A 27,488-nucleotide genomic window follows, 5' to 3' on the forward strand; every position below is an offset into this window, starting at 1 on the left:
GCAATTTTCAATCATAAAATCATCCTGGATAGCATAAGTATGTTATAGTTCATAGAAAAAATATCTCATCATATTGTTAGTGAATATTTTCCCAATTTCACGTTTATTAGATAAAATGAAACTGGCACCACTTAAATATTGTTTGTACTCTATTTTACTACGATACTACACTACTTTTTAAGCTATTAATTTGCTTTCCTCTTTGTATCTCTTAATTTATTGTTGTTTTTGTAATACTACGAGATTATTTACAATTACATATCACATGCATTGTATCACATACACGTAATAATAAAATATATTAAATATTTTGAACTATAGAGTATTAATATAATATATGTATATCTTATATATCTTTAGTATTTAGACAATTTTAACAAAATGCTAATGTTATATTAGTGCATGTAAGAATATATATTACAAATCTGTACAAAACAGTTAAATGGTAATCATTTGCGGCGCTCGTCGTCTTTTAAAAGCGAACGCGTCCCTTTACTCTGTCCATCCTACGCTGTAATAGATATATAATCATAATCGGTTAAAAGTAACGTAACGATGTTAACATCTGCGCTCCGGTTCGCTTAAGAATGCTCGATTTTCTCGATAACTACCTATTTGTTTATAATGCGCTTATATTTAAGTTGCCGGCGAAGAACAATGTGCAAAAACCACCAGGGCGTCGGCAAAGCGTCGAATTCTTATCAATTTCATTACATCAATATAAAACTCACAATTTGTCTGTAACATCATTGTTATCGATATACAATATATAAAAGTATAAAAATGCACCTTATTTTGTAAATTATGCACAAATATATATCTAAACAAGCGACCGCTTTGCCGACGCTCGGCGATTATTTCCCACCGTGTCTAGTTAGATACATTTAGAATATTGATATTTACAAAACCATGTTGTCGCAACTGATCAACTCAAATATAGTATTTATGAATTAACATCAATATAAAAATATAACTTCACAATTCAATGTTTGTTGTTGCACGCGTGTGCCCAAAGTGTTCATATTCTAGCCTTAAACCCTAGTTTCTAATCAAGATTAACGCCTAAGTCATGTGGATATTGATGTTATGCTTTAGACACCGTCTCTAGGTAATTTCTATGTACAATTTAAAGCAAAGTGCTGCTGCCGGTGTATCAATGTGATACAGTTTTGTAACTTGTGGATTAGTTTCATGTACATTCAGCACCTTTGTTCGGTCTTCCTAACGATACGTATACAACATAACAAAACTGTGTAAAGTATAATGCAATAAAATTAATGAAGGTGGCGATTTTCCACGTGCCAATACGTGGACGACGATAATATAAAATAAACTTTTTGCAAATCCCTGATACTCGTTTACACGTAAGGTACAATTCGAAACTTGATTCATCTCGTGCGGATAAAACAACGCCCTGAACGCGCTTGAAATCATAAAAAAATATATCCCTTCCCGATCGCATCCTCACGCCGGACGTGAATGCAATTTGATTGCATTCAATTCTCACAGATAATCACAGATAAAAACAATATACACACCGATTGATATACAAGTGATTCCTTTCTTCCCTTCGTCTGCCGTTTGCTCCAAGCAATTCGTTTCGTTTTGAAATATGTACTTTGATATGTAATTAACAAGGTGCAAAACAAAATCTATGTTTGAATGTGGGTAATCATTGTGGCAGTAGCTTAAAATTTTATAAATTAGGCCCGATTCAATGTTGAAAATGAATATTAACCGCACATTTCGAATCAACTCGCCACAAACTTCGCTTAGCTTTCTGTGAGCACCCGTAAAACATCTTTGGAACCGGACGTTTAGCAGAAAGCTCGCAAAGAAAAGGAATTCGCAAGCCCGATGCGCCCGCGCCTAAAACAAATCTGTATCACAGAACAAATAAAATGATAACATACGAAAACACGTTAAGTAACAGAAAAAGAAAACGCACGCAATGTCCCAAAATTAATCGCTTTCGCCACTGGGCGTGGTAGAATCGTAAACGCTGTCCTTAGTTGAGATCGAATCGACACTTTCGATGGACGAAACACTGCTGCGGATATTGCTAAATTGATTATGCACACAGAGGTCGTCGTCAGGCGGTGGCGAGTTTGCAAGCGTATCGCCAGAACCGAAATCTCGCGGTAGTTTAACTGGCATTACCGTAAAACGACTGCGTGTAAGAGGATCCGGCACTCGAGAAACCGAAAAACGACTATGCGGCGTAGGACTGCAGCCGGGCGATTGCATCGGCGACAAAGCAGGCGACTTTTTTCGCGAGGACTTTGCTTTGTGCTCAGGGAGTTCCACCGCTGGCAGATGATAAGTTGGCTCGCAATTAAGCGAAATCTTACGAAGGAAGTACATTGACAAATTGTTCATCTCCTCTTCGTCGCCATTTGTCGTTTCCAGCCGGGATTTGTTCACTGTACAGATTGCATTGATCTGTGCAACCATCGCCGAATATTCTTCAGGATTCTAAAGGATATTAAAGTTAAAATCTCCTACTTTACTAAAAACATTTTACTCACGTCGCAATTGCGGTTTGTTTCATCAATTTCTACTTTGATAATCTTCGAATTAGTCAAAGCCTTGCACAAACTCTCAAGCCCTTGACTCTGAATGCCTTTGTTGCCCTTGATGTTGATTTTCTGCAGCGAGCGATTGTTTCTCACTGCATCAGCGAGTTGTGATGCTCCCCGATCCGTCAACAACGTAGTTTGCAAACCCAGCCCTTCAACGGTCGCGGTGACGGCAAGACTTTCGATGAGTTTGCTTATCACCTCATCCGTCAGGTTATTACAACCGACGTTCAGAGTATGTAGGCTTTTACAACCGGACTGCAAAATATAACATAAAACCATCAATAAATTCCATTTTATGACTTTACGAGCAAATAGCTAACAATTCGAAACTTTTACGATGCAAAAGATTGAAAAAAAAAAACTAAAAATATCCCATAGTAAACAACTTCAATTTATTTCCAAGAATCGAAATGAAACACCTCTGTACTTACGATAATATTAGATAAAGCTTGACCACTCTTTTCCGAGATCTGCGTGTTGTAGATGACAAGCACCGACAGCCCATTATTGGCGTCAGTATGCGTGCAAAGACCACGCGCTAGCGCTTCCAAACCACGATCACCGATCGGATTATTGCTAATGTCCAATACTCTGATGTTATGATTCTTCGTCAAGAGACGAGACAATACCTCAGTCTCCTTGGTGTACAAACCTGTTTGAGGCAGGTATAACTCCTGCAGCACCATGTTTGTCTCCAAAGCATTTACTGAAGCATTTATAAAAGTCAGATTGCAAAAGAATCGAAAAAAATTTGATCAAAATATTTTACCTAATTGCGTGATGGCATGATGACCTAGCATGCACCCTTGAAACTTGAGCACTCTAATATCGTGATGGTTTCTTAAATTGTTCAAAAGCGTGCGAAAATGGCTGTCGGAGAATGTAAACGTCTCAAAAGTGAGTGCCTCTAAGTGATTACACTTCGAAAGCATCGAAGAGAACGCCGCCCATATCTCATTTTCCTGCGTGTAGTAATCGGTGGTCACAATTTCGGTCGTACAGTTGTAATAATCCAAAAGATCTATAAACTCGCGTACGCTGTGATTTGTAAACGTGCAATCTTTGATGATAAGCTTGTGGAAATTTGCTACTTTGAAGATGTCTTCCAAAGTCTCACACACTTCCATTGTGACTGTGATCGTCGCCAAACTCAACGTCTCAGAAGAGTTAATATTATTTTTGAATGTCTACAAATTTGTTATAAGAATTAAAGAATATTACAAACGAGTATTGTGTTTATTGAGCTTACAGCAAGTTGATTTTTGATGGCATCAAGTTGAATAGTTTTGTGCCTAGTGCAAGAAGCCTGATACTCTTGCAGAAGTTGTTCAGCATCCCAAGGTTGATCAGGCAAAGTAGGAGACTGCAGATCAGACTCTCTGTAAGTAGCCAGAACGTGCGCGTTTTCTGGAAAGGACACACGCCGCAAATGCCTGTTCTGCATTAATTCATCCATGCCTAATGTGTCATAGAATGAAGTCCTTCTCAATATTGATATCAAAGGAGGCGGGTGCTGCTTGCCATTGGGTGCACCCATACTCAGACTGTGCAAACTGATGACCTCTGGCACCAGAGGATGTATGAGGATCTCTTCATCAATAGATATTGACTTGTCCAAGATGTTTTTCACACTGATGTGTATTTGTTGTTGGGAGTCTTCAATGATAAACACAGTGTTATAAAGCAATAGATGTGAATCAAGTGCTGATACTCACTGAGTTCCCAATGGCCAGTGGAAGTTGCACTGGTAGAGGAGTCATCAGCAGTAGGGCTGTCATTGAAGCTTTCAGTGCCACTGTCAGTAAGCAATGGTGGATCAGGCTCCTCATCAGCTGGGGCCATCTCCATCTCAATGAGCATGCAGTCGACCTCCTGCGTCATGCCCGCAATTCACAAATAGTCATTGTACACGATCGGTGGCGCGCAGACAAAGCATGTCTACGCGCTCGTAACCCACGTAGCGGACGCTCGCATTGAAAAACGCAAGTGCGGCTGGTCGCTGGTGGAAACACAATCAAAAATTCAACATGGACGAATGCCGTGCGCGCGGCGCACATGCACACAAAGGCGACCGACCGCGACGACCACCCCCAATCGGTGGGGCAGCACAACGAACAAGGAGCAGGAAGAAGAGCGACACAGACGACGCTCTCGCTGCTCAGCTGACGGCGCGACACCTTCTGCGTTCTGAGGGCTGGCAGCGGGCGCGCTACATAACCAAACAAGCGGGTGCAGACTGTGCGGAGTCGCCAGTCAGCGCGCTATTATCTGACTGATTACCTCATCAAATAACGCTTAAAACGGATTGCCGAATGCCCGACAGCCCGTCGCGGCGACGTGCGAAACCTGCGACACGCTCCGGCCGAGCCGCACGTGAATGCGCTCTGGGTTGTCTAGCGACAAACATCACAATGCATCACAATTCGATAAAATTCGATCGACGCCAGCGCTGCACTTCCATTCACACCAATTAAACCCGCATTCGAAACATTCGACGACGTTATTTAATAAAAATCTTATTGATCACAACCACCTCAAATCATTTACAATCAATAGAAATCGATTTATTGCGAAACAATAACATAATATATAATAGGTCGAATAATTTGACAGTTTGACAGCTTGCTCTGATTGGTCGCGAGCTTTATATCCGGAGATTTTCATGATGGCCGACCTCCATAAGAATACATGGGTTGTAACCATGACAACGGCGAGTTTTATTCAAATAACACGTTGACCAATCACTTAAGTAAAAATATGCAAAGCGGAAACAACGAGGGTGAATTTAAAAATTCAAAAACTCGTACCCGTCACACATGAGCATATAACATGTTTTTAATTAAAATTTACGTTGTTTGTACTTCTTACTCGATTATTCAATAAAAAAATCACCAATTCATCAATATACCAATAAAAGTATGAAGAATTTCTACTGTACATGTATTTATTGTTGATATAATGTCTCCAATGAAAATATTTATAAACAAAACTCCTTCTACCGACTTGACTCCCGCTCTAATTAATTATCATGCGTAGTTAACGATTTAATTCGCACCTAATCGCTTGCACAGTTTAATCGTGCGTGTCCAAAAGAAAAGAATAGTTCAATTAAATAGTGAAAAGAAAGTGCAATTGTCTACTTTTAATATTTGGGTGTTTGATAAGGTGGTTTCTTTGTACATACTAAACATCCACAGCTTGTACTCTGAAACAACCTCTTCAATCATTCAATACTCCCGTTAAAAGTAAAAAAAGGAGAAAAACTGCATTTCGCCAATGTAAGCAGCAATAAATTGTTAGTTGTTTTGTTCGACGACAGCCAGGTATAACAATATGATTGAAGAATTTGTCATACCGGTTTTTGTCGAATGACCCAACTAGGAAACCGCTACAAGTACAAGTAAAGTAAAAAATATCAATAATTGCAATTATTCGTGCTCGACCAATGCATATTCTGTATTACGAAGATGTTTTGCAATGTTTGTCATACAGATATTCATTAGTTGAAGCGAATTACTATTTCCTGCGTTAAAACAATTAAAATTTCATCCTAAAAGGAGCTCAAAACATTCAACAAAACGTCGCGTAGAGTTAAGTTGATGCTATTTTTAAATACACCTTCACCGGAATTCAAATCTAAACAAGAAGTTAAATTACAGCAGGCAATCGAGTTTCAGTAAACAAAACACGAGGAGCCCGGCGACAATCGGTCATGATGTTTATTCAGGACTCGAATTGCATTCGTGGATGTCACCGGTCACTGGTATAACGTTGCAAAGAATGCAAATATGATAAACAAAATTCCATAAACAGATTGCAATGATTTGTTTATGATTGGATCTTCTTTTGTTCGGTGTATTTTGTATTTTATTTATGTGTTTCAGGTGTGAATCAGCCAATCAAGACGTAATAAGTCTAGTTACGCCCGGGATACATCTGGTAATAACTCTACGTTAATGTTAATTGTTGAAATTTACAATTTGCATGTCGGATAGCTTTCAGAGTCACATGATTTTAAAATATCTTTAAAACTATATAGTTTCAGAATGATTTTTCTTCAAAACAACTTCCATTTTTATTGAATAAATATCAGAATATGTGAAATAGTTGGACGTAAGATTATTAAACGTGTTCGCACTCTTGATGCGTGAATGCAGATCGTTTAATGGCTTACATCTGGCTTTTCAAGTATTCTGAAAGTCATCGATGGACCGCGAAGCCTTCAAGCACGCCAGGAGTCAATGTAATACAATGTATATTGATTATTATAATGATGGCTTGATTGCAATCTCCTGCCTGGTGTACCGAGGTTTTGAATACTACATAAGGCGTTTGATTGTGGTCAATCTATCGTCCGAATCACAATCGACGAGAAATGTAAGAAAATTAAAGTTAAATCTTCAATATATAAAAGTAAATAAATACGACAAGTTTAAATAATCCTTATAAATTGATGATGAGCACATTGTGAAGTCATAAGATTGAAATATTTGTGATTTAATAGTTAATTTGCATTACAAAACAAATAAAATAAACAAAGAATCAAAAATTATCTTTAAATAGAATTATTATGTTTGACACATCATCATTTTAAATTACGCGTTTGAAATATTACATATGAAAACGAATGGGAAACTTAAAAGTGTCACCGTTTAATAAAATCACAGTTAATTCCCATGTTAATTATAGAATTTAGATGCTAAAAATGTTGTGTCTTAATTTTAATAATATTTTATTAAACTTTTGTGTTTTTGTTTTGATTTGTGTTTGTTATTATTTATTTTATTGTCTTCTGTTTATATTTGCATGTTTTTAGCATAAATAAATCGTAAATAGTTAGTTTTTTTGTAAATTTACGTGTTTTGGAAATTCCGCTTTATATAGAAAAACGTGATTCGAGCGCGGTGGAATGAAAAAAATTTGGCACACACACCTCTCGCGTCGTGCAAATACACGTTTAATTGCAAATAAGCCAGCCGATCACAGTGTAGTGTTTATAAACATTCGCACCGAGAATTTTGATCGAGTGTGTGTGTTGTGTCGGATGATTAATTTCGCGCATATGTTTTCAATGCGCACGATACGAAAAATCACACGAAAATTAACAATAATAATTAATTATTTACATAACAATTAAGATTTATACATTTTACACTTCATTGATGTTGTGAAACCAGAGATAAATAAAAACAACTTTAAAACTTTTGAATTTCGCGCGCTGCAAACACGTGACACGTGTCTGCACATGCGCTAATTCAAAATAGAAAGCGCTCATTGGTCAAGCACGGTGGTATTGTACCGTGCATGCTGAAAAAAGATGCGTAAAATTTAAAAAAAATCAGTGTCAAAATAATTATAACAAAAACACTCGGAATTTCCAAAAATATAACGGGATTTAACATTTTTGTCGCAATTTTTTAAATTTAAAACTCATTTTTACGTTGTCAATGCTAAATATTTTGGAAATAACCAACATTAACGATTATGTTCTTGATCGTTTGACACTTTACACAGATACCTTTAAACATTCAACGACAAAATCCGGTCTAAAGCAGCGAAATTAAGTGAAACTAAGTAAGACGAATGCTCACAACGTTCAACACGACAATATTATTGCAAAATTGCTATATAGTTTTTGCTAAATTTGGAAAAACCAGCGTTTAATTCAATCCGCTCCAAACCGGCGCCCAGTGTTAATCCGCTTACTTGCGTAAAACAATGCAAATCTCAATTTTTATCGAAAAATTATTCAAAACTAATCATAATTTAAATAAATAATGATAATATAATGAATATTAATACTTATATATCAGTATACTGTAGTGAGTAATGCGTGTTTTTCTGAATGAAATAAAATGAAAGGAAGGATATAATTCATGTTTCCAACCGCTTCTGAAAATCAAGGGAGATTTTCCCAAATCGCCTTGCATGCAGCTCGTACACGTCAAGCGAATTAATTCATTAATTCAGCGCTCAGTGCCTGATTGATTCCGCGTACGGCGTGAAATGGTGGCCCCCGTCGCGGTGACTCAACCAGAGTACAAATACATTATTATATCACATCAGTACATCAACATTATTAACATACAAAGTGCTTGAATGTGTGCTGTTTGGATACCGAGTAGATATTTTATTGTCGGCTGTCGCTGTCGCAGTCCCTTCGTCACGACACTTGATTTGTTGTTTATCGCATGCCGGGGATTTACCGTCACCGTGCGTGGACGCGCGAAGAGATGACATGACGACATAATCATAACTAGAACTGCAAATAAGCCTACATTTTACGCACGCGGAAAAAATTTCACTACAGACGTCACCGTCGCGACAATTTTCGAATTTTGTCCTGGATTTTTCGGTATTTACAATAATAGCAAACTATCGTAGGATAGTAACATACTTTTGTGCGATAAATGTAATTGTTGATAATTATGACATTCTGAGTGAGGTAAATGAAAATCCCCAAGTACAGGAATACACAAGCGTTACGTCGATTGTTTCGATCAATTTTTTTATTTCTCAAACATAGAAAATAAATTGCATTTAATGCGATACTTTTTACAATCGAATGAGTAAGGCCGAGGAACAATACGTTTTCTAGTGTCCTAGCCGTTATGCATAACCGCACCGAACACAATTAATTACTATATAAAGTGTTTGTAATTATCACTTGAAAATTATATAATCTATTGTGTTTCTAATCTCACAAACGTGTTATAACATAAAAAAACTTTCAAAAGTAAAATTAAATTCCAAAAACTGCCAATGGGGGCGCTGTAAGCTGAAAAACCAGCTGAATATCAAAATGGCTCCTTGCAACTACAGAAAATTAAAATAACTGCTTGAAATGTTTATAAAAACCTAGCGTAAAAAATTAACAAGATCATATTTTAATAATCCATCGTTTATTTCAACACGCGTCGTTCTGGGTCTAATAGAATTATTTTGGTTGCGTGCGCAAAGTGCTAATGGCACCACTCACTTAGCCGCGGTTTAAAAATACCGAAAAAACTGCACGTTAATTACAAGCGTAACGATGATAATTTTTCAATGAGACACGAAGCGTGCGCGCATCTTTCACTCGCCATCAGGTGAAATCTTCGTATTTGCGCCGTAGACACTTTAGTAAGAAGATTTTTTAGACATGACGTGATCAAAAAACTATTTGGCCACAACAAAAAACAATACAATAGTAATTTTTTGTCTATTACTTAAAAGAATTCGAAATAAACTAAGAATAGTTGATTTCAAATGAAATTAAATTCTGCGAATTAGCACTCAATTCAATTTTCTAAGAACTAGTGATATCTGATAGTGGCTATAGTTTTCAGCTTTTATGAAACGCAATGAATTATAATTAACGCGCGATCAGTATGATATACGAGCGTTTCGCTGTTTTATGTTCACACCTACGTATCGCAGAGGGCTGCGATGGCGGAGGCGCCCACATCGTCCGCATTTAGCGCGCTCATGTTTTGTTTTCCAAGACGGTCTCAAAAAGCGACGCAGTTGTCTTGCGGTACACCGGTGTTGTCTTGCTTGTTAGCTCAGCAGGACGACAGGACCAGAACTTGACTCGGCGCGCAAACGTGGGTGCGGGTGCAAATTGATTACGCCCGAGGCGAATTTCGGAGAAATCGCGCGCGACAAACTCATTTTCGCAGTTTATCTTTGCGTTTATTGTTTCGCCGTATTCCACCCCTGAAAAACCGCACATGTCGCATACAACGCATGCGTGTGTTATCGCGCAAACGTAAGCAAATAACATAAACGACGAGTTACACCCCCGTACCGAGAAGCGCGTCGCGGGTGCCCTCCCGAGAATTGCCCTACTCCACTTTTACAGCGCGCGCTGGGCAAAAACTATTAATCCACCAAGGCGCGCGCGGCGCTCACAAACAAACAAATAAGTTTTAATTATGATTAACAGCAACTGGCGTACAAAAATAGCATACTATAATTATATTATATTAAAATGCAACTAATATATTTCGAAAAACTCGCAAATAGACTTCGTAACATCACGTAAATTTAATTAATTACAATTTTAAAATAAGTATTTATAGCGAAACGCATTTAATGAGAGTGTACGACAAGCAGTACCAATTGAGCATGACTCAACCGAACAATTGGTATTTTAACAACAATTCGCGCGAGCTGAGCACGCGGAATGATTTATACCTGCACAATGTGTACTAAAATGATAATAAAACGCACGTTTATTTACGATAAGAAATAATATCATAATTTCAATTTAATTATCGCTTCTGACTTGAAATTTGGAGTGTTTTATTCCGGCAATTGACGAAATTAAGGTATAATTACAGAATATTTAGAAATTTGTAAATTACATTATCATAACATCAATAAAATAACGTTTATTTGCACATGTTTAAAACGTAATGCAATTTGTTTGATTCATGAGTATTTTATGAGTTCGCTGAAGCAAAAATTGTGACAATTTAATTTCAGATATTCAATATGATGATTCACACCTTACTTCTGATGCACTAGTATTTCAGTCGAGACATGACTCCGAAAATGTATTTCGGCGTTTGCATATTATTACAATTACGAATCTACTAGCTGTAAATGGTAAATATTTTTTTAAATACATTTTATTATACACAGAGGCATGAAATTCAGACCGAAAAAATTAAGTTGCGGTTTCAGCACCAACAAGCTGGTATTAAGCGACAATTGAAAAGATTGTCGCGCAGTGGCAGTGCTGCCACTCAAAACTCTTGTTTTAAAATGCGCAGTAGGTAGATTGGGGCACTTAAATTGTGGTTTTGATATAAACATCCCACAAGCTGCTATACTCATCTGTTTATGCGCTGATAAATTTGCTTGGTTAGTGTGAACGTGAGAAAACATTAAAGTGAAAACTTTAAAAAAATTGGGGATCATTGGCTTACAAGTTCGCAATTGCCCATGTTTTTCGCGCGGGATGTTGAGCAATGAGTAATCCTCGTGTATATTGATTCTCATGCATTTAATCCCATTAGAAAACAAACTTCTTGATAATTATAAATAAAATTTAGCGCATGAAATAGCAGAAAATTTAAGGAAAAATCAATAAAAAGGTTACTTACACAGAAAATTTGCATCGTTGCAACCAAAGTTAAAAAACTTCTTCATCAAACTTCTAGACTTCTAAAACAAAAAAAACACTAATTGAACTTTATATCACATTGTGTAATATTAACTTCGACAAGTTTCAAAGTGACTCATAAGAGTCAACACCCTGACATTCAAAGTAACCCAGAAAAGAAAAAAAGAAACATCCAAACAAATGAACTTTCCCTTTCAACTCTTTGATTCTTTTTCGTTTCACGTCGATTTCTGCCATCATTTAACACTTTCCTTTCCGTTAACACCGACAAAATCATTGCACTATACACGAGGAATAATTGTGAATGAATCACGAATCGTCTAGAACGTTTTTCGCGGCACTAATGCGCTCGAAAAGTGGAAAATATGCCGTTGCTAGCCTCCTGCACGCAAACGTTTTGTACCACATAGAAAAAACCTTGATGTATGCCTGTGAATATAGCTAGACAATGCGTTCTAGACTCCTGACGCTCATCTAAATTACATTAACTCCTACGATACGTCAAGTATGGGAGAGAGGCTCATGAGTTTGTGGTTCATTTCGAGTTGATTGAGTTGAGGTATGCCTACTACCTGCCGCCCTCATTATGTCATGCAACAATATTTGAAAGTATAATTGAATTCAGAATGCGGAGCGTTTCCGTGAATCGACCGATCGATTCGTTTGTCAAGCAAAACCAGGGGTGGATTAATATAATCAATTAAAAAAATTAAAAATGCTAAAAAAAATTGCAGCATAAAAACTTTTTTAAACTGTTTTTCTCACAAAATTGATTTTTTTATTATAAATTTCACCCTGTAGGGTAATTCTATTGCAATCCATGTGAAGCAACAGGTTACCCGCCATGTCAAGGGTGGATTTCAATGAATTATGGAATGTTCCACCACTTTTCGCCAGTAGAAACCACAAAACACCGGTATAACAAAATGTTGCTAGCGACTACATACCAGGAGTGGCTAATAAATGAGTAATGTCCCACGAGGGGTGGTTGGAGGCAAATCACTCGTGACCCGTTTTCATCGGAACGTGATTATCATTCACGATTTTTCTAGAAAAACTTTTTAGGTACACACAGACACACAGCAAAAAAAGTGCACTAATTTCATAATAAAGCGCTTTATGAATGAATGTTTTCAGCGGGGAGATGAAGCGTAGAAAACAAGCGGATCAAGTTGCTCACGGCGGGCAGGTAGGCAAATAAATTTGATGATGATTTGCCAGCGTGCGTGGGCGTAAACAGCACCCTGGACATGTGCGAGAGAATAATATTTACCCCGGTATACACAACCAACCTCAACCGCTACCATCTGACAGATGAGTGAATGAATCAAGTAATGAACCAGTTTGTTTTCGCATTGCGAAACTTTCGAGGACTTCATCTCGCTGGGATGACACCCGCGATGCATTACGAGTTGGTTTATGAATGCGGGGGTGTAAAATGTGCACACACGCCCTCGGCTATATCATGATAATATGAAGTAAAACACACAAAAAAAGAGAAAAGGATCGGAAGAGCGCAGCAATGGACTCGTCGCCTGCGGTAGACGAATAACAGAGTGAACCAAGCCTTGTTCCGCGAAATGACTACTAAGATATTGATTGAGGGCAAACAGCACATCGACGCGCAAGGGGGCTGCTGATGGTTGCCGTTATCTTGATGGCGGAGTGAATCATAACCTCACTCAAGGCGAAAACAAAAAATTCACAGCCAAAGCGTAACTTGGTTTAACCCAAGTTGAAGTTGAAGTTTAGGTTACGCATTGTAGCGTTCAAAATCGATTTTGATCGCTTTCGATTGCTTCAAAATTAGTAATTACACAACCTCAACTCAACCACATCCTAGAACATAAGAGGAATCAAACGCTGCGATCGATTCTTAACCGGATTTTGTCTCAGGCAAGGTCGTTGCCTTTTGCGCTCTACTTTAAACAATAAAAATTGTGCAAGTAATTTTTTCCAGAAGAGAAATACTAGAAATTTGATAGTTTTGCGCTAGATACCATTCCGTTGAATTGGTGGAGGCGCACGCAGTGGTATCGCGGGGGTGGATAAGCGTCTCGACGCCCGCGCTTCCGGAAAAACGTCGCACACACGCCCCCACCCGCCGGCGGATAGTATACGCTGGCGGCCGTCGGCATGAATGAGTCGCGGTGTATAAAAGTAGCGCGCTGTGTGCGCGACTCGCGAGTTCACCATTCGAGCGCACGCGACGAGTTCTCCTCTCACCCGACGAGAACTCCCAAACATTATACGCGCATGTTACCAAGTTAATAAACTAACTAAACACAAGTAACAATACCAAATAATGGATTATTATTTTATTACCAACAGTGTTTAAAAACCAACAAAATAATTTGCCGAAACTTTCGCGTCAAGTTTTGTTGATTTATTAAAAAAAAGTGCGCAAATTTTGTTTGCTGTGGACCGAAACCGGAAACAAAAAGTGTCATCCTGAATGTCCACGTATCGGTGGTAATCAGCCGGCTATGGGCGGTTTCTGGACGGCGGCGAAAACAACACGCACGCAAAAGACGTTTTTCGTGTTCACGCTCGTTGTCTGCACCACCACCAGCATGGCGGCGGCGCAGGACGAAGCGCAACAGTTCCTAGACGAACTAGGTTTACCCGCACCAAATTTAGTTAAGGTAAGTTGCAAAAATTTCTGCCAGTAATCTCAATGGAAAGTTGTAAATGCACGAAAGTTGTTCGGCGGACAAGTCTCACTTGACTTAAGTTGAGTCACTGAGAGATCATGCCGGAACCAAGAATAAGGTAATTCCAACTGGGGATTCCCAAATTGGTTACTTTTGCTAATTAAGACCCGCTCTAGCGCTCGCGTAGCGGACACGAAGAGTTTTTTTTATTTATTCGCGACTCTCACGCTCATATAATTACGACATGCAGTAAAAAATAAAAAAAATGAAAAAAAATTACTTACTGGTTGGTGGATATTGAATAAGAAAGTATAATATTCAGGAGTGTATCTGATGTGGTAGCAGTGCATCAGATGGAAATAGAAATTAGGCCAATTGGCCAACGATGTTTGTTGAATCGGATCGAACTTTAAGCTGCGCTCAAGCTCTCCCAACATGTTCCAAAGCTTGTTTCTAGCTTGCAAAACGCATACAAATAAAGTTGAAAAATTCAACATTCAACCTGTTGATATATCGCATTGTCAAGCGCGCTCGACGCGGATTTCCAACAATTTACACATTTGCGACAAGTGCTCATGTCGTTAACCACCCAAGTCACGGTCTGTCATCTTACAAACGCACTACTGCAGCATAATAAATTATTCGGAAGCAACAATTTAAATTCCACGCTTCTTCCGCGTTCTAAAAATAGTTTATCACCAATAAAATAAAGTTAAAAAAAAGTTATTTTTACTATTTTGAAGTGTTACAAGTGATTTTCACGAGTGAGTAATCTATGAAAACAAGATATATAATAAGATTGAAGATTCTAGAAGTTTACCACCAATCGGAATGCCATAAAATGCTGGCAGAGTCAATTAAATTATTTGTGTAACCGAGTGCGAGTGCATATTTGATTTTACGGCCGCCGGCAGCACTCGCGCGCGCGCGCAAATTCCTGATTTTTAAAAATACTGAAGACGAGTCTGTGTTACAGTCAAAACAAAACATGGTAACATGGTAACATTGGGGGATTTTATGGCGTGTACATCGGCCCAAGAATGCGAAAAGCGACTCTAACCCACACGAATTTCCCATTCATCCGGCTGCCAACATTTTTCGCATAACATTCGCACTCATCACCGCGCACATTTCAACATCAAATCGTACATTTTTGCCAAAGATGGTCACTCATAAATCTTTCCCTCAAAAAATGCCAATGCTTTGAGTTGCGGTATAACTATCGAACTTAATTTTTTTAGAATTCAGAATAAAAATAGTGATTGATTAAAATGATTCACTTTAAAATGTTCGAATAATCTTTAAAAATACTTAATATTGACACTCATAAATCTTAACCTCTAAAATAATTGCCAATGCTTTGATTAGCGGTACAAGTACTGAACACAATGTTTAATAAATCTTTTAATTTCTTTTTAAATTCTTTAAATAATCTTTAAATTACTTAACCTCCAAAGAAACATTCTACTCAAACTAACCCTCAATGCCAATGCTTTGAGTTCCGATATATCTACTAAACACTTTTTTTCTCATATTAAAATAAAAATACATAATGATTAATGATTTTCCGGAAAGAATTTTACCAATCTATAAATAAATGATGCGACAGCAAGTGAAAAATGATGTGTGAATGTTTGTATTAATCAACGCGTTGTTTTGTTTTCTTTACAGGCGAACATTAGTCAAGAAGAATACACGGCCAAGATGAGCCTGTATCTCACCGCACTGCGCGATGCGCCGCATCAGCCACAAGATATTCCACAGCTTTTAACGTACAATTCAGGTTAGTACTAATAATCTTGTCTATTTAAATATTCCCTGATTATTTTTCATTGCTACAAGCGCGCAGTCTTAAGCCTTAAACTTAAATAAACATCGCGTGCAGAAGAAAGAAATTAAAAGAAACATCATTAGAAAGAAAATAAATGAAGTTGTCTTAAGTTAAGACATAAAACTAAAGCCAGTTGAAACTAAAATAAGTCGTTTGTCGTTTTATTCTCATGTTGAGTTTTGGAAACATCTGTTTCTGGTTTGCATTAAATTAAATCAAACTTCAAGTCACTTACTTAACTGAAAATTGAGCAAAAAAATCATTGCGTCACTTTATAGTCCTTCTGATGATATTTTCGGTGCATCACGTAGGCAATTACGTTTAATTAGCAATTAATCCGTGCGTGTCCTATCGGTGACGACAAGTATCACGTTAAACACAGCAACATTTTCAACGTTCCGAAAATGAATGAAAGTAAAGCTCGCTACGACTAAAAATACACCTTGGAAGCAAACGGCGTGGAACGGCCGGAAGAAACACGCACTGTCGAATTCTCATCAGGCTTGGTCTCGTGTTAAGTCATACAAACACGTCCTTGTCCTAATCTTACTCTCGTAGCTCTACACCATCACTCGTCGTGTGCAAAGATTTTTCATCGATGATTCAGATCGCAAACAAATTTAAGTGTTAAACAACGCGTGCGTTCGTAATAACATTATTAGAATATTATTGATCAGGATTTGCGGTCGAGTTATACACGCATGAATGAAACGTGCGCCGTTTACAATACGCGTTTTTGTTGAATTTTATAGAATGTTTACGTTCGGCGTTCATTCAACGGTACGAGATTTCGGTTGTTGTCAAGTTGAGGATGTTGCTCCTACGAGCAATCTTGCACAAGTATTGCATAATTTTTCGTATCATTGAGGCATTGCGTGCCCGCGATTCTGGTGTTTATCGCTCACGTGTGCGAAAATGACATGTTTCCAGAGAGATAGATAAACTTTGGACGGCGGAATTCGTCATAAAAACGACATTGCATCATTATTATGATAATTGGAATCACCTATGTAATTTACGGGAAAAACAAACAACAATTGATTTTGTTCTAAATTTAAATTTAAATCAAATTAAAAAAAGATTGCCTAATCTCAAATTAAATTAACTCTAGACTATAAAATTAGCACTTTGCACACGTTTTCCTTGTGAACACGTGAAAATAGCACGATTCCGACTGAAAATAACTCATTGAATAAAAGTAGCAATAAATTATCAAATTGGGTAAGAAAAAAGCGGTGGAGTCTCAATTCCGGCTAATTTTTGAGAGCTTGTCACATTTTTTGTTGCACAATACTCATTTTTAACGTATTTATTAGCTTCGGTCTACTCTGGGGCCAGACAAAACCGACTAAAACTATTTTCACATAAATATCTCGAAATTTTTTAATAGCCGCCGTTTAAAATTAGCCCACGCAATGTGTAACACACGTAATGTCTCATTCCCTGCGGTGGGTTACACGCTATTAAGTCACTTAAATCGCACCTGTCAGGTAGACTCATCTTTAAGTCACTAGAATCAAAAAATAATAAATTTTTACGAGCAAAAACCAAAACAGCACTCACGTTGAACTAATTTGCTTAAAGCCTTTTTAACCTTTTTTGACTTATTGTTTTCCAGCTTAAGTCAAGTTGAGGTGCGGTTTTGACTTAAGTTCTCTGCATATGAGTTGACTTGACTTAAGTCAAAGCCTCGCCGTTTCTTTTGCGATGCATAACGAGCTAATTAAGTGCGGTTCGTGTGCGTGCCGTGTCATTAAGCGATCGGCGGCGGCGCATAATCGGCCGAGAAATTCAGACGCGCGCGCGCGCGCCGAGAGCTCAATGCCAGTCGCGCAGCGCATTACAAAAATACGAAATTCCTGAATCGCATCCATGATGTGTGCGCGCCGCACGCGCTTAATGCGAGGAGAATTAAAATATTTTCATAATGTATCACATTAAATACGAAAAACAAGCATGATACTTAGTCGGCATGCCAGTTTTTTTTTTGCGTGTGCATATGTTGCAAAAGAACGAAACATTTGGCACTATTGCCGGATGCATGTCGTGGCTCTTGGCCGCCGTCATCTCGCTGCAATCTGTTCGCAAATGTTGCGCCGCCGCCAGTTTACGATATCTAATAATTTTTTGCGCGTCGACATTCTTTAGGGGATAAACTTGAGCATGTACAAAGTCTGCGCGAGAGAGATTCTTGCGTCTCGAAATGGCAATGGTGAGCGTTTGTCGTGTGTCGCGACGCGCGGCGCTACATGGCGCCTAAAAATATGACGCGTCGCATTTTTCGCATAGTTTTTCGCGCGACGCGCGCGCGAATTATCCTAACAGTCAACACATTTGTCTCAATTATTTTATAGACGCCTAAAAATACCCCTCCAACGAAAATTACAGCATCACATATCATTTTTCTTACATTACATTCACAAAAACCCAGTCATACACTATAATTTTAAATTTTCTGATGGCATTTAATGAAGAATTAATTAGTGATTTTATACGTAACGCAAATCACGATTTAATCGCGTTCGCAAACTGCAGCGGGTTATGTAAACATTGTGGTCGTTGCACCTTGCGATCGCAAATTGCGCAAATCACCGACTTACAAGTCACACACGCGCTAACATCCAAATAAAATGCAAATATTTCAAATACCGCGCACTTTTTCTCATCTTTTTACGATCGCAGCAAAGGGGACAAACACAACAACTCACAAACAAATCACAATTTTAATCACTTTCTACGCAAATCTTAAACCTTAAAGGTGCTTTTACAATTTATCTTTGTTTGTGCAACTTTTATGCGTCGTAAAATGCTGTTTTCAATAAATTTTCCCAAGTCATACACTATTATTTCGCCAGATTGGTAATTTATTCAAATCGGTTAAGTAATATTAATTTTAATCTCAACGACATCAAGACGCAGACCAAACAAACGTAATAATCAATTGTTTTGTTTTTCTTGCATCATAAAAAAAATCACTTTGATTGCGATATTTATTGAGATTTTTACTTACACTGGAATTTCCGGTCGCGATCAAATTAATTCGCAAATCAATAAAACGTCGAATCGAAATCAATCAAGATTTATGCGTCGATTTCGCTGGGAGAGAAAGTCAAATAATTCATGAAAATGTAACAACTCATTAAATTAAGATTTACAGTGCACCTACACATACGCACAAAATTTATTTTCCATTCGAGAGACGTGAAATTAGTCCACCAGGGTTCGTATCGGTAAAAAACCGAACAATAACTCATAAAACCGCTTTAAAAGCCGTGCACCTTTACGTTAATTATCAAGAGATACTCCAACCGCACGAAGATAATAATAATAAACTTTAATAAGTTATTATATGTCATGTCAAACTGCATTTTAAAAAATATCATGTTTCGATTGTGTTGTAACAGTGTAGAGAATTTTCTAGTCGCAATGTCGGCCATGTTATTGTTTGTAGTATTTACGTGCGTTTGCTTTGCGTATATGAGTTTTGCGCACGTTTCGCACCCGAAACTCGAGTGGGTTTTCAAAGAGTAGGCCAAACGGCCGGCCGCGAAGGAAAATTATGACTTTTCAACAAATTCGACGCACAACATTCTTTCAAACAAAACCGGAATACAAATAAATACGCATCACGTGCGCTGGTGATGCTGCTTGTAATGGAACACAATTTGCGGTTAGCACAAAATGGCGCCGTTCAAACCCACGCCATATTTGTGAATCATGCGGTAAAAATACATTTTAAACCAATCATTTTTGTTTTGTTACAGAAAATAAATCCTGGAGACGAAGACGAGACGAGTCCATCAGACTTCACTTCCACGTGAAGCCGACACCGGACGTCGAAGTCCAGAGCGCTGAAGTCCGCCTACTCTTCCCAGCGCACCCGCGAAGAAACACCACACATGTGCGTGTTTATCAAGTATTGGGGGCGCGCCGCCGCCGCCTGCTCACAAAGAAAACAGTATATCTCTCGCATACGCAACCGAAATGGTCCGATTTCGACGTGACCAGCGCGGCTGAAGACTGGCTATCAGGCACCACTCGCAATCTGGGCCTCTTCCTCGAGTGCGACCATTGTAAAATCGAAGCACTGCGACCCCTCCACGCATCTCTCAACATCCTTGCAAAACCCATACTTCCCGGACGAGTAAAACGCAGTTATTCCGACACCGATAAAGATGGTAACACCGATTGCGATGTAGTCAATCCAGAATCATCTGGCACTGAACGCAAGCCAAAGTGCTGTCGGCATCAGATGACTGTAAAGTTCGAAAAGCTCAACTGGAACTCAATTGTACAACCCAAAGAGTACGAGGCGGGATACTGCAAGGGTCGGTGTCCGCACAACTTCAACTATGCGACGAATCATTCACGAATACAGAATATGGTCCATCGGTTGGATAAGCGATCGACGCCGCGGACGTGTTGTGCACCTTCCAAGTTAAAACCGCTGGAGATGCTCATGGTTGATCCGAACGACGCCAGCAAGCTGACGGTGCATCGGTGGGACAACATGATTGTTGTCGAATGCGCGTGTTCCTAGCCTGTCATTGCCAAAGATGAAAAATTTAAGAATCAGACCCTCTGGACGGGTCTAATCATGACAAGACTTTCATAGGTCGAAAAACAAAGAGAACTGACTGCATATCATGACATTATAAAGTCTATAAATATTACAAACTAAAAAAATTAACTATAGAAAAGAAATAATAGGAAATGCACTTTTTTTTAAGTTTTAGAAATTCAGTTCTCACGTTCTCATGTTTTGCGAATAAACACACAATGCAATTTTGTATTATAGATACTCGAACATTTCTGTGATATTATCTTTATATTGTTAGCGACAAAGCCGCAAATATGGCTTAGTATTAGTTGTTATTTATTTAGCTAGACGCAAATTTTCAAGAGAATATAGTCATTAATTTGTAATTATTTAATTCTTTTTTGAAAGCCGCGATTAAAGACACATTTTGAAAGCGACTCAAAATCGACGTAGCGACCACAGCACTGATGCATTTTTTATAAACGCACGAGAGATATAAACAAAACTTTACTATTCATCATCGATGTACGTACTTGTAAATATTTTCTAACTAATTATCTGTCAAAGAAAACGGTTAAGTTGTTCTTTTGTTGGCGATGCGGAAAAAAGAAATTGTACTGAAACGAATAGTGTAAAAGCAAATCGTTCGTGAAACGTGTGTGTTCTATTTATTATATTTTTATTTTGTATATGTGACAAGCAAAGATTTGTAATGTTGATGTTGACGAATGATCTGATTAGTATTTGAGCAAGTCATGAACTTGTATGAAAAAAATCATGAATAATAAAATCAAAAAATTTCATAAACAGAGAAAGTCTTTTCTATTAAATTTTTAGTGCTTACACTACTTTCAGGAGTTTTTACCTTCGGTGACTAGTTGGCTATGACTCGCCCAACTCTGAGAATGAAGTAATTTTGCATGTATACAATGATTATTCACGCAGATCAATAGAAATGATGCAATCGCTGATTGACTCATTACTAGGGCAGTGAAAAAGACTCAGACTTTATATTGTCTGCAAAAATCAATAAAACATTGACCTCAAAATATTTTTTTTTCTTTGAAAACATCCCACAAAAGTTTTGTTAATATATATTTTCGAAAACATAGTTCAACTGTATGCAACCAAGCGAACAAAACCGCATAAATACACGCTAAGGAAAAATATCATTTATTTTACAATAGAACCAATTTTCAAGGACTTTTATCGGTTATCTCATCACAGTGGCGAGGATTAGAACCCACGTGATTAGATTACAGCTGATTCGTCATTTTTTTCAACTAGTTTCTCGATATGAATCAAATATGACTATTGTGTGACTTGTTGGATTTGTTTAAGTTTTAGAATGTCCTTATCTCGTCGTAAATAGCTATTGCGTGCGTAACCTTTGCGGTGGCATTTCTGGTTTTAATTTCCTATCAAATTCTAGTAGTCGTCGCATGTGCCAGGTACTAATAAGCACCCACAGAGTAAATCTAGCGCGAGTTGGTCTAGTGGTCGGCCCAGGTAGGAGAGAAACGCAGATCCCAGCGAAAACACTTCTCATCATTATCGCGTAACGGCACCACGGCTCGGAACACTGCCGAGTGAGTGAACACTAAACATCAGTTTTACCTGTACCTTCTGCGTGTTTAAAGCCGTGCTCCTCCACCTGTGCACTAGTTTGGACTTTATAGGTGCTACCAACACAAGTCAAAAGAAGACTTTCGCAGAGAGTGACGTTAGACCAAAACGGTAAAGGTGGATTATTAGCATACGCGATAGACATCCGCATGTTTAAAGCTGTTAAAACATTACAGCTCCCGCGAGTGTGGTGACAGACGTCAAGTGAAACACAATGTGCAGTGCGTATTTATAGCGCGGCGATCTCGCGATTGCAAAAATATATTGGCAGTGAAACGTGCGTTCCGTCGCTGGCGCAACACACGCATCGCGCATTCTTTGGGTATCGTTGGGTGTGCGTTCTCATCGCATACGTGCATTGGTAATTAGTCGGTAGTTACAGGCCACAGGCCGCGGACGCCGTGACGTGTTGGCGCGATTCGTGCTCGTCGCTGAAAACAAAAAAAGCGCAAAACGAAAACAAATCTCGCCGAAAGAAGCCAACAATCGACGTCATCAAACATCACAATCATCATCACAATACGTGATAAGTGCGAAATTTTCTCTACTAGAGAAACAAGTTGAAAATTTTAACAAAGTGAAATTTTGTGTTGGCCAATATGTGGATGCCCACTCATGTGCAGGTCACAGGTACATAGAGACGACAGCTGACCTCTTTTAAACGATTAGATTATATCCAATTTAAATTCGTTTCGCAGTTCAAAAGGCCGTCGATCTCATCACGAAAGGCAAAAACAACACCAACGATTGCTTTGTGACGATCGCGCTCGGCAAAACCAAGTATCAGACATCGGTGAAGAAGAAGTCCGAACCGAGTGTAGAATGGCACGAAGAATGCGAACTGTGAGTACACATTAATAAATATTATTCATGCATGTAGGTACAGGTATGTACACGAAATGGAATTCATTTAATAATAACTTCATGAACAATACCATTGCGTGCACGAATATATTAACAGTCTAATTAGACTCTCGAGAAATATATTGTATGCTAATTTAAATTTACACTTTTTTATTTCTTTATTTTCATTAACAGTCCGATCCCGGAGCAAGGCAACACCGCCGAGATAGTACTCACGGTACTCCATCAAAACTTTATGAATGTGGATGAGTTTCTAGGCAGGGCCATCATCCCCCTGAATGGTTTGGACACCTATGAAAGGCCTAAAAACAAATGGTTTCCATTGCAGGGTAAACCAGGTATGAAATATTGCAATAACAGTCTTCCAGGTGAGTTTAAAATATGATTGTAGGTAAATCGGAAAAACCCCGAGGTCGCCTGGAGGCTAAAATAGCATTCACAGTAAAATCCGGAAGTCTCACTGACCTTTCAAAGAAAGAAAAACATAAATCTTCAATTGGGTCACTCTCCCATATGGCCCAGACAGTTGGTGGAAGTCTCCTGAGTATTGGAAGCGCAGATAAACGCAAAGGTATCAAAAAGATCGCCAAATCAATCGGGTCTAAAATGCATCTCAGAGGAAAAAAGGGCCACAAAGACGAAGATGCCAACTCTATAGGCAGCGGTAGTCTTTCAAACCTTCGACGACATGGCGTGCTATTAGATAATACAAGCCACAGTAGACAGACCTATGAAGATGCAGACCCAGGAGTAGTTAGTGACGAAGACGAAGATTTCTTGTTCGATGACCTCTCACATAAATCATCTGGCAGTTCCCTGAACACTTCCCAAGTCCCAAAAATCACCGAAGAGTTTATGGACAAACCAACCTTACCTCCCAGCAAACCCCCACGCATGGAACCCAAACAAGACGAGTGGGAAATGAAGCTAAACAAGAACAAAAACTCATTAAAACCCAGCGCAGCCGCTGAAAACATAAATCGAAGATCATGGGAGTCACCAAAATTATCTGACAGAATCGAGGAGGAAGAAGACCCGCATGACCTATCACAAAGTCTACAAGAGATTCCAATCGAGGAGAATATTCTAACGAGTAAAACTCCGAACAAAACTCCAGAGCTTCCACACAAGGAGAAAGAAAAGGAGAAGTTAAAGGAGAGCATGTTTACAAAACTGCGGAATTTGCGTAAAGGTGCGAGGCATATAAAATTCACAAACACACTCATCGTACGAAATGACTAATTAACGATTTTCAACCGTAGATAAGCACGAGGACAAGCACGATAAGCACGAAAGAGTCATCATCGGCGGCGAAAGCGAACTTATCAACTCGACCAGCTCGAACAATCGCATTTCTAATGAACTTTTATTGAAATACGAAGGAAAAACACGCGAGGTAAACAAAAAACAACTCACACACACACATAACCCAATAATAATTAAATTTTTCCTTTATAGGATCTGATATTATTACTAAACGACACCCATTCTGACCTGGAACACAATAAAAAGAAGCTCAAAGACCTAGAAGACTATCTTGACGAACTCCTCCTGCGAGTGATGGAGACACAGCCGAAGATCCTCCAAAATCCCTACGTAAATTGCAAGCTGGCGCATAAAAAAGTAACGTAAGCACAAGCGACACCACGTCATATTAATCGAAAGCCATTCGTTTTATTCCAGTGGCTAGAAAGCAACGATGGTTAGTGACTAACATATAATGTTTACGTAAACGAAGAATCAAGAAGATGTGCTTTGCGCTATGCTATCGTGGAATATTTGGATGTTTTGTTTATTATTTTAACGACGAGTGACGCATCATCGTAAACGTTTCTGTGATCCAACAAATATCTATGGAGTATATCAACGATAACGATGATCGAAAAAAAATATATCACAAGCGAGATTTATCGCGCTACAGATTGAAGAGATAATACTTTATATTATTTATATTAATGCATAGATTTTTAACTTTTAACGAAATATTTACACGTTGACGGTTGACGAAGCGGCTGATTTACGACGTTTTGTTTTGTTCTGGTCTTCCCAGTCATTCAGAATAAGATTTTCTTAGAAAAACGTGAAAGGAGAAGAGTGAGAGGCCTTAAAATTAGATTAGGAGTATTTACACGGTCGTGAGAAGTAGTAAAATGAGAAAGAAACAAGTTTGCCTTACGAGAAGTGACTTAAGTCAAAGCGGAGCAGTGTGCTATCATAATCATCACGGTTGTTTTCATTTTAAGTGAATGAACATCACTGGTCTTATAGATCTAAAAGTGTCGTACTATTTTTTTTTTAACTTTAAGTCTTACATGGTAGCGAGGGATATTTTGTTATCAATTTACATGCGTTTGTTATTATGTTATCATTTATCAACTAATGTCCAAAATAAACCAAGTCTTTAATAAACCTCTACAAATTCAAAAACAATAAACTAGGATTTTCAATTTGTCGCTTGAACGCATTCGAGAAGTTCGCCATCGTCGCACCATCAACCACCCGATGATCAGCAGCCCCGCTAAGGCTAACAATCTCCTCTGGGATGACATTCATATCCTTATCAAATCTAGGCAGTAATTTAGCAGCTCCCAGAGCGAGTAAAGCAACCTGTGGTGGTAAAATCACCGGTTTGGTGTAGGTACCACCAATTGCTCCAATATTCGAAAGGGTGAAGGTACCTCCAGCTAAATCTTTGGGATCAAAGCTTCCTGTTTTACCAGCGGTCATTAAACGGTTTAATTCTTTTGCTATTTCGACAATGGTTAAAGATTGGCAGTTGCTGATAACTGGCACAGCTAGTCCCACCTTGGTATCCATGGCTATACCAATATTATGTGATGCTTTGTAAGTGACATTCTCACAATTGGCGTCTACGGTGGCGTTGAGGATAGGATACTTGACCAGAGCATTACTAATGGCTTTAATGAAGAATGGCATGTAGGAAATTTTAATTCCTTGGGCAAGAAACTCCTCCTTTACTTCCAGACGTAATTTTGAGAGTTTTGTGACTGCCATTTCGTCGGAATAAACAAAAGTAGGAATTTTATTCGCTTCTGTCATTGTTTTGACCATGGCTTTACGGAAGCCTTTGATGGCTTCAGTTTTATCATGAAGGGCTAAGATTGGGGCTTGTATAATTGGTACCCGTGAGGTACTGGGATCTTTCATATAAGCTCAAAACATCCTCCTTTAATATTCTACCATCTTTCCGGTACCTTCCACCTGAGTCAAATCAATATTATGTTCTTTTGCAAGCCGTCGAACCGAAGGTATGCATATATCCCTTTTATAAGACGCTGGACCTGAAGGTACCTGTGGTGATTTGATAGCCTCCTCAATAATTTTAGGTTTAACAGGTTCTTCAGGAGTCTTTGCCACTTCAGGGACATCTCCCTCTTCACCCTCAGCATCAATATCTAATAGCGGTTGCCCAACCAACGCGGTATCATCAACTTTATAGTGCAACTTAGTGACAACACCATCATACCGGCTCGTAATCGTCACCGAGGCCTTGTCACTTTGCACCTCGCAGATGTTATCAAACTGCTTGACTTTATCGCCAACCTTAACGAACCATTCCTTCACAGCTACCTCTCGAATACCCTCACCGATATCCGACAATTTGAACGCCACATTGCCGGCGAGCGCCGGCGACGTATACAACCCACGTGTCCTTGAGAATTGAAACTTGTTTTCGACCGCCGTGACGCCGCCGACGTAGTTATTTTTACGTAAAGCCGACTTGGGCTGCTGAAATGACTTTCGTTAGCGATCTCTCCGTGTGTGTGTGCGCAGAAACATTTCACGACTTACGATTTTATTGTGCAGTAAACCACCGAGCAATCGGCCGCATCGCGACATTTTCTGTGCTTAACTTAACTTAAGCGCACTTAACTATAAACTATGGCAGTGTGTGCGTGTGTGTATGGCACTGAAAGTTGTAGATTTCACGGCGGTTGCGCACCGACTGACCGACAACGTATCGTACGAGTTTTACCGCTTCGCAACCAGCACACGAAACAAACTTTTGCGCTGATTTGATTCAAGTACGAGTTGGAGCACTAGAGTAATATTTAATCAACGCCAATCTGTCGCATAATAACTTCTCCTACTCTGCTACCTCTCCACTTTAATACGCTCCTATTATCAATCAAACAAGTTTTCGCTTACGCATGCTTATGTTACTTAACTCTGCGCGATTTGAATTTCGACTCGGAACATAGTAACATCGAGCTGATAAGTCAGATATTGCTGTCTCTTATTACCAAGTTGCTTTTTT

General features: G+C 38.7%; 4 protein-coding genes across 4 annotated transcripts; 2 read left to right on the forward strand and 2 right to left on the reverse strand.

Annotated features, from left to right (window-relative positions):
- Positions 1-71: 71 nt before the first annotated feature.
- LOC135796996 (protein phosphatase 1 regulatory subunit 37) lies at positions 72-5,363 on the reverse strand. Its single transcript, XM_065309144.1, has 6 exons — positions 4,298-5,363; positions 3,832-4,238; positions 3,352-3,769; positions 3,014-3,288; positions 2,529-2,837; positions 72-2,475 (listed from the first exon to the last, which is right to left on the reverse strand). The coding sequence occupies exons 1-6, from the start codon at positions 4,461-4,463 to the stop codon at positions 1,963-1,965; spliced, it is 2,088 nt and encodes a 695-aa protein (XP_065165216.1). The 5' UTR covers positions 4,464-5,363; the 3' UTR covers positions 72-1,962.
- Positions 5,364-13,883: 8,520 nt separating this feature from the next.
- Positions 13,884-21,534, forward strand: mav (TGF-beta domain-containing family member maverick). Its single transcript, XM_065309203.1, has 3 exons — positions 13,884-14,339; positions 16,020-16,131; positions 19,944-21,534. Exons 1-3 carry the CDS (start codon positions 14,181-14,183, stop codon positions 20,717-20,719), a joined length of 1,047 nt encoding a protein of 348 aa, XP_065165275.1. The 5' UTR covers positions 13,884-14,180; the 3' UTR covers positions 20,720-21,534.
- Positions 21,535-22,089: 555 nt separating this feature from the next.
- On the forward strand, positions 22,090-25,643 carry Rip11 (Rab11 interacting protein). Its single transcript, XM_065309198.1, has 7 exons — positions 22,090-22,975; positions 23,044-23,188; positions 23,384-23,547; positions 23,601-24,401; positions 24,472-24,605; positions 24,668-24,832; positions 24,893-25,643. Exons 1-7 carry the CDS (start codon positions 22,945-22,947, stop codon positions 24,914-24,916), a joined length of 1,464 nt encoding a protein of 487 aa, XP_065165270.1. The 5' UTR covers positions 22,090-22,944; the 3' UTR covers positions 24,917-25,643.
- On the reverse strand, positions 25,592-27,425 carry Dbct (Dihydrolipoamide branched chain transacylase E2). Its single transcript, XM_065309200.1, is given in 4 exon segments — positions 25,592-26,318; positions 26,320-26,413; positions 26,416-26,959; positions 27,023-27,425. Coding segments are annotated over 4 exon segments (1,383 nt in total). The 5' UTR covers positions 27,071-27,425; the 3' UTR covers positions 25,592-25,621.
- Positions 27,426-27,488: the final 63 nt, after the last annotated feature.

Source organism: Atheta coriaria, unplaced genomic scaffold (genome assembly GCF_025399875.1).
Source record: "Atheta coriaria isolate IRGN ID8LTWV9N9 unplaced genomic scaffold, Caltech_Dcor_3.1 hic_scaffold_8_pilon, whole genome shotgun sequence".
Taxonomy (NCBI): domain Eukaryota; kingdom Metazoa; phylum Arthropoda; class Insecta; order Coleoptera; family Staphylinidae; genus Dalotia; species Dalotia coriaria.

What these genes read in the sequence shown, in the direction of transcription:
- mav (XM_065309203.1), top strand. Translation starts at nt 14,181, where the DNA reads ATGGGCGGTTTCTGGACGGCGGCGAAAACAACACGCACGCAAAAGACG. An exon ending in CCGCACCAAATTTAGTTAAG is followed by an intron (nt 14,340 to 16,019) that starts GTAAGTTGCAAA and finishes TTTTCTTTACAG; the next exon opens with GCGAACATTAGTCAAGAAGA. An exon ending in GCTTTTAACGTACAATTCAG is followed by an intron (nt 16,132 to 19,943) that starts GTTAGTACTAAT and finishes GTTTTGTTACAG; the next exon opens with AAAATAAATCCTGGAGACGA.
- LOC135796996 (XM_065309144.1), bottom strand. Translation starts at nt 4,463, where the DNA reads ATGACGCAGGAGGTCGACTGCATGCTCATTGAGATGGAGATGGCCCCA. An exon ending in CACTGGCCATTGGGAACTCA is followed by an intron (nt 4,239 to 4,297) that starts GTGAGTATCAGC and finishes TTATCATTGAAG; the next exon opens with ACTCCCAACAACAAATACAC. An exon ending in AAACAAACCGCAATTGCGAC is followed by an intron (nt 2,476 to 2,528) that starts GTGAGTAAAATG and finishes AATATCCTTTAG; the next exon opens with AATCCTGAAGAATATTCGGC.
- Rip11 (XM_065309198.1), top strand. Translation starts at nt 22,945, where the DNA reads ATGTGGATGCCCACTCATGTGCAGGTCACAG. An exon ending in CACTCATGTGCAGGTCACAG is followed by an intron (nt 22,976 to 23,043) that starts GTACATAGAGAC and finishes TTCGTTTCGCAG; the next exon opens with TTCAAAAGGCCGTCGATCTC. An exon ending in TCCATTGCAGGGTAAACCAG is followed by an intron (nt 23,548 to 23,600) that starts GTATGAAATATT and finishes ATATGATTGTAG; the next exon opens with GTAAATCGGAAAAACCCCGA.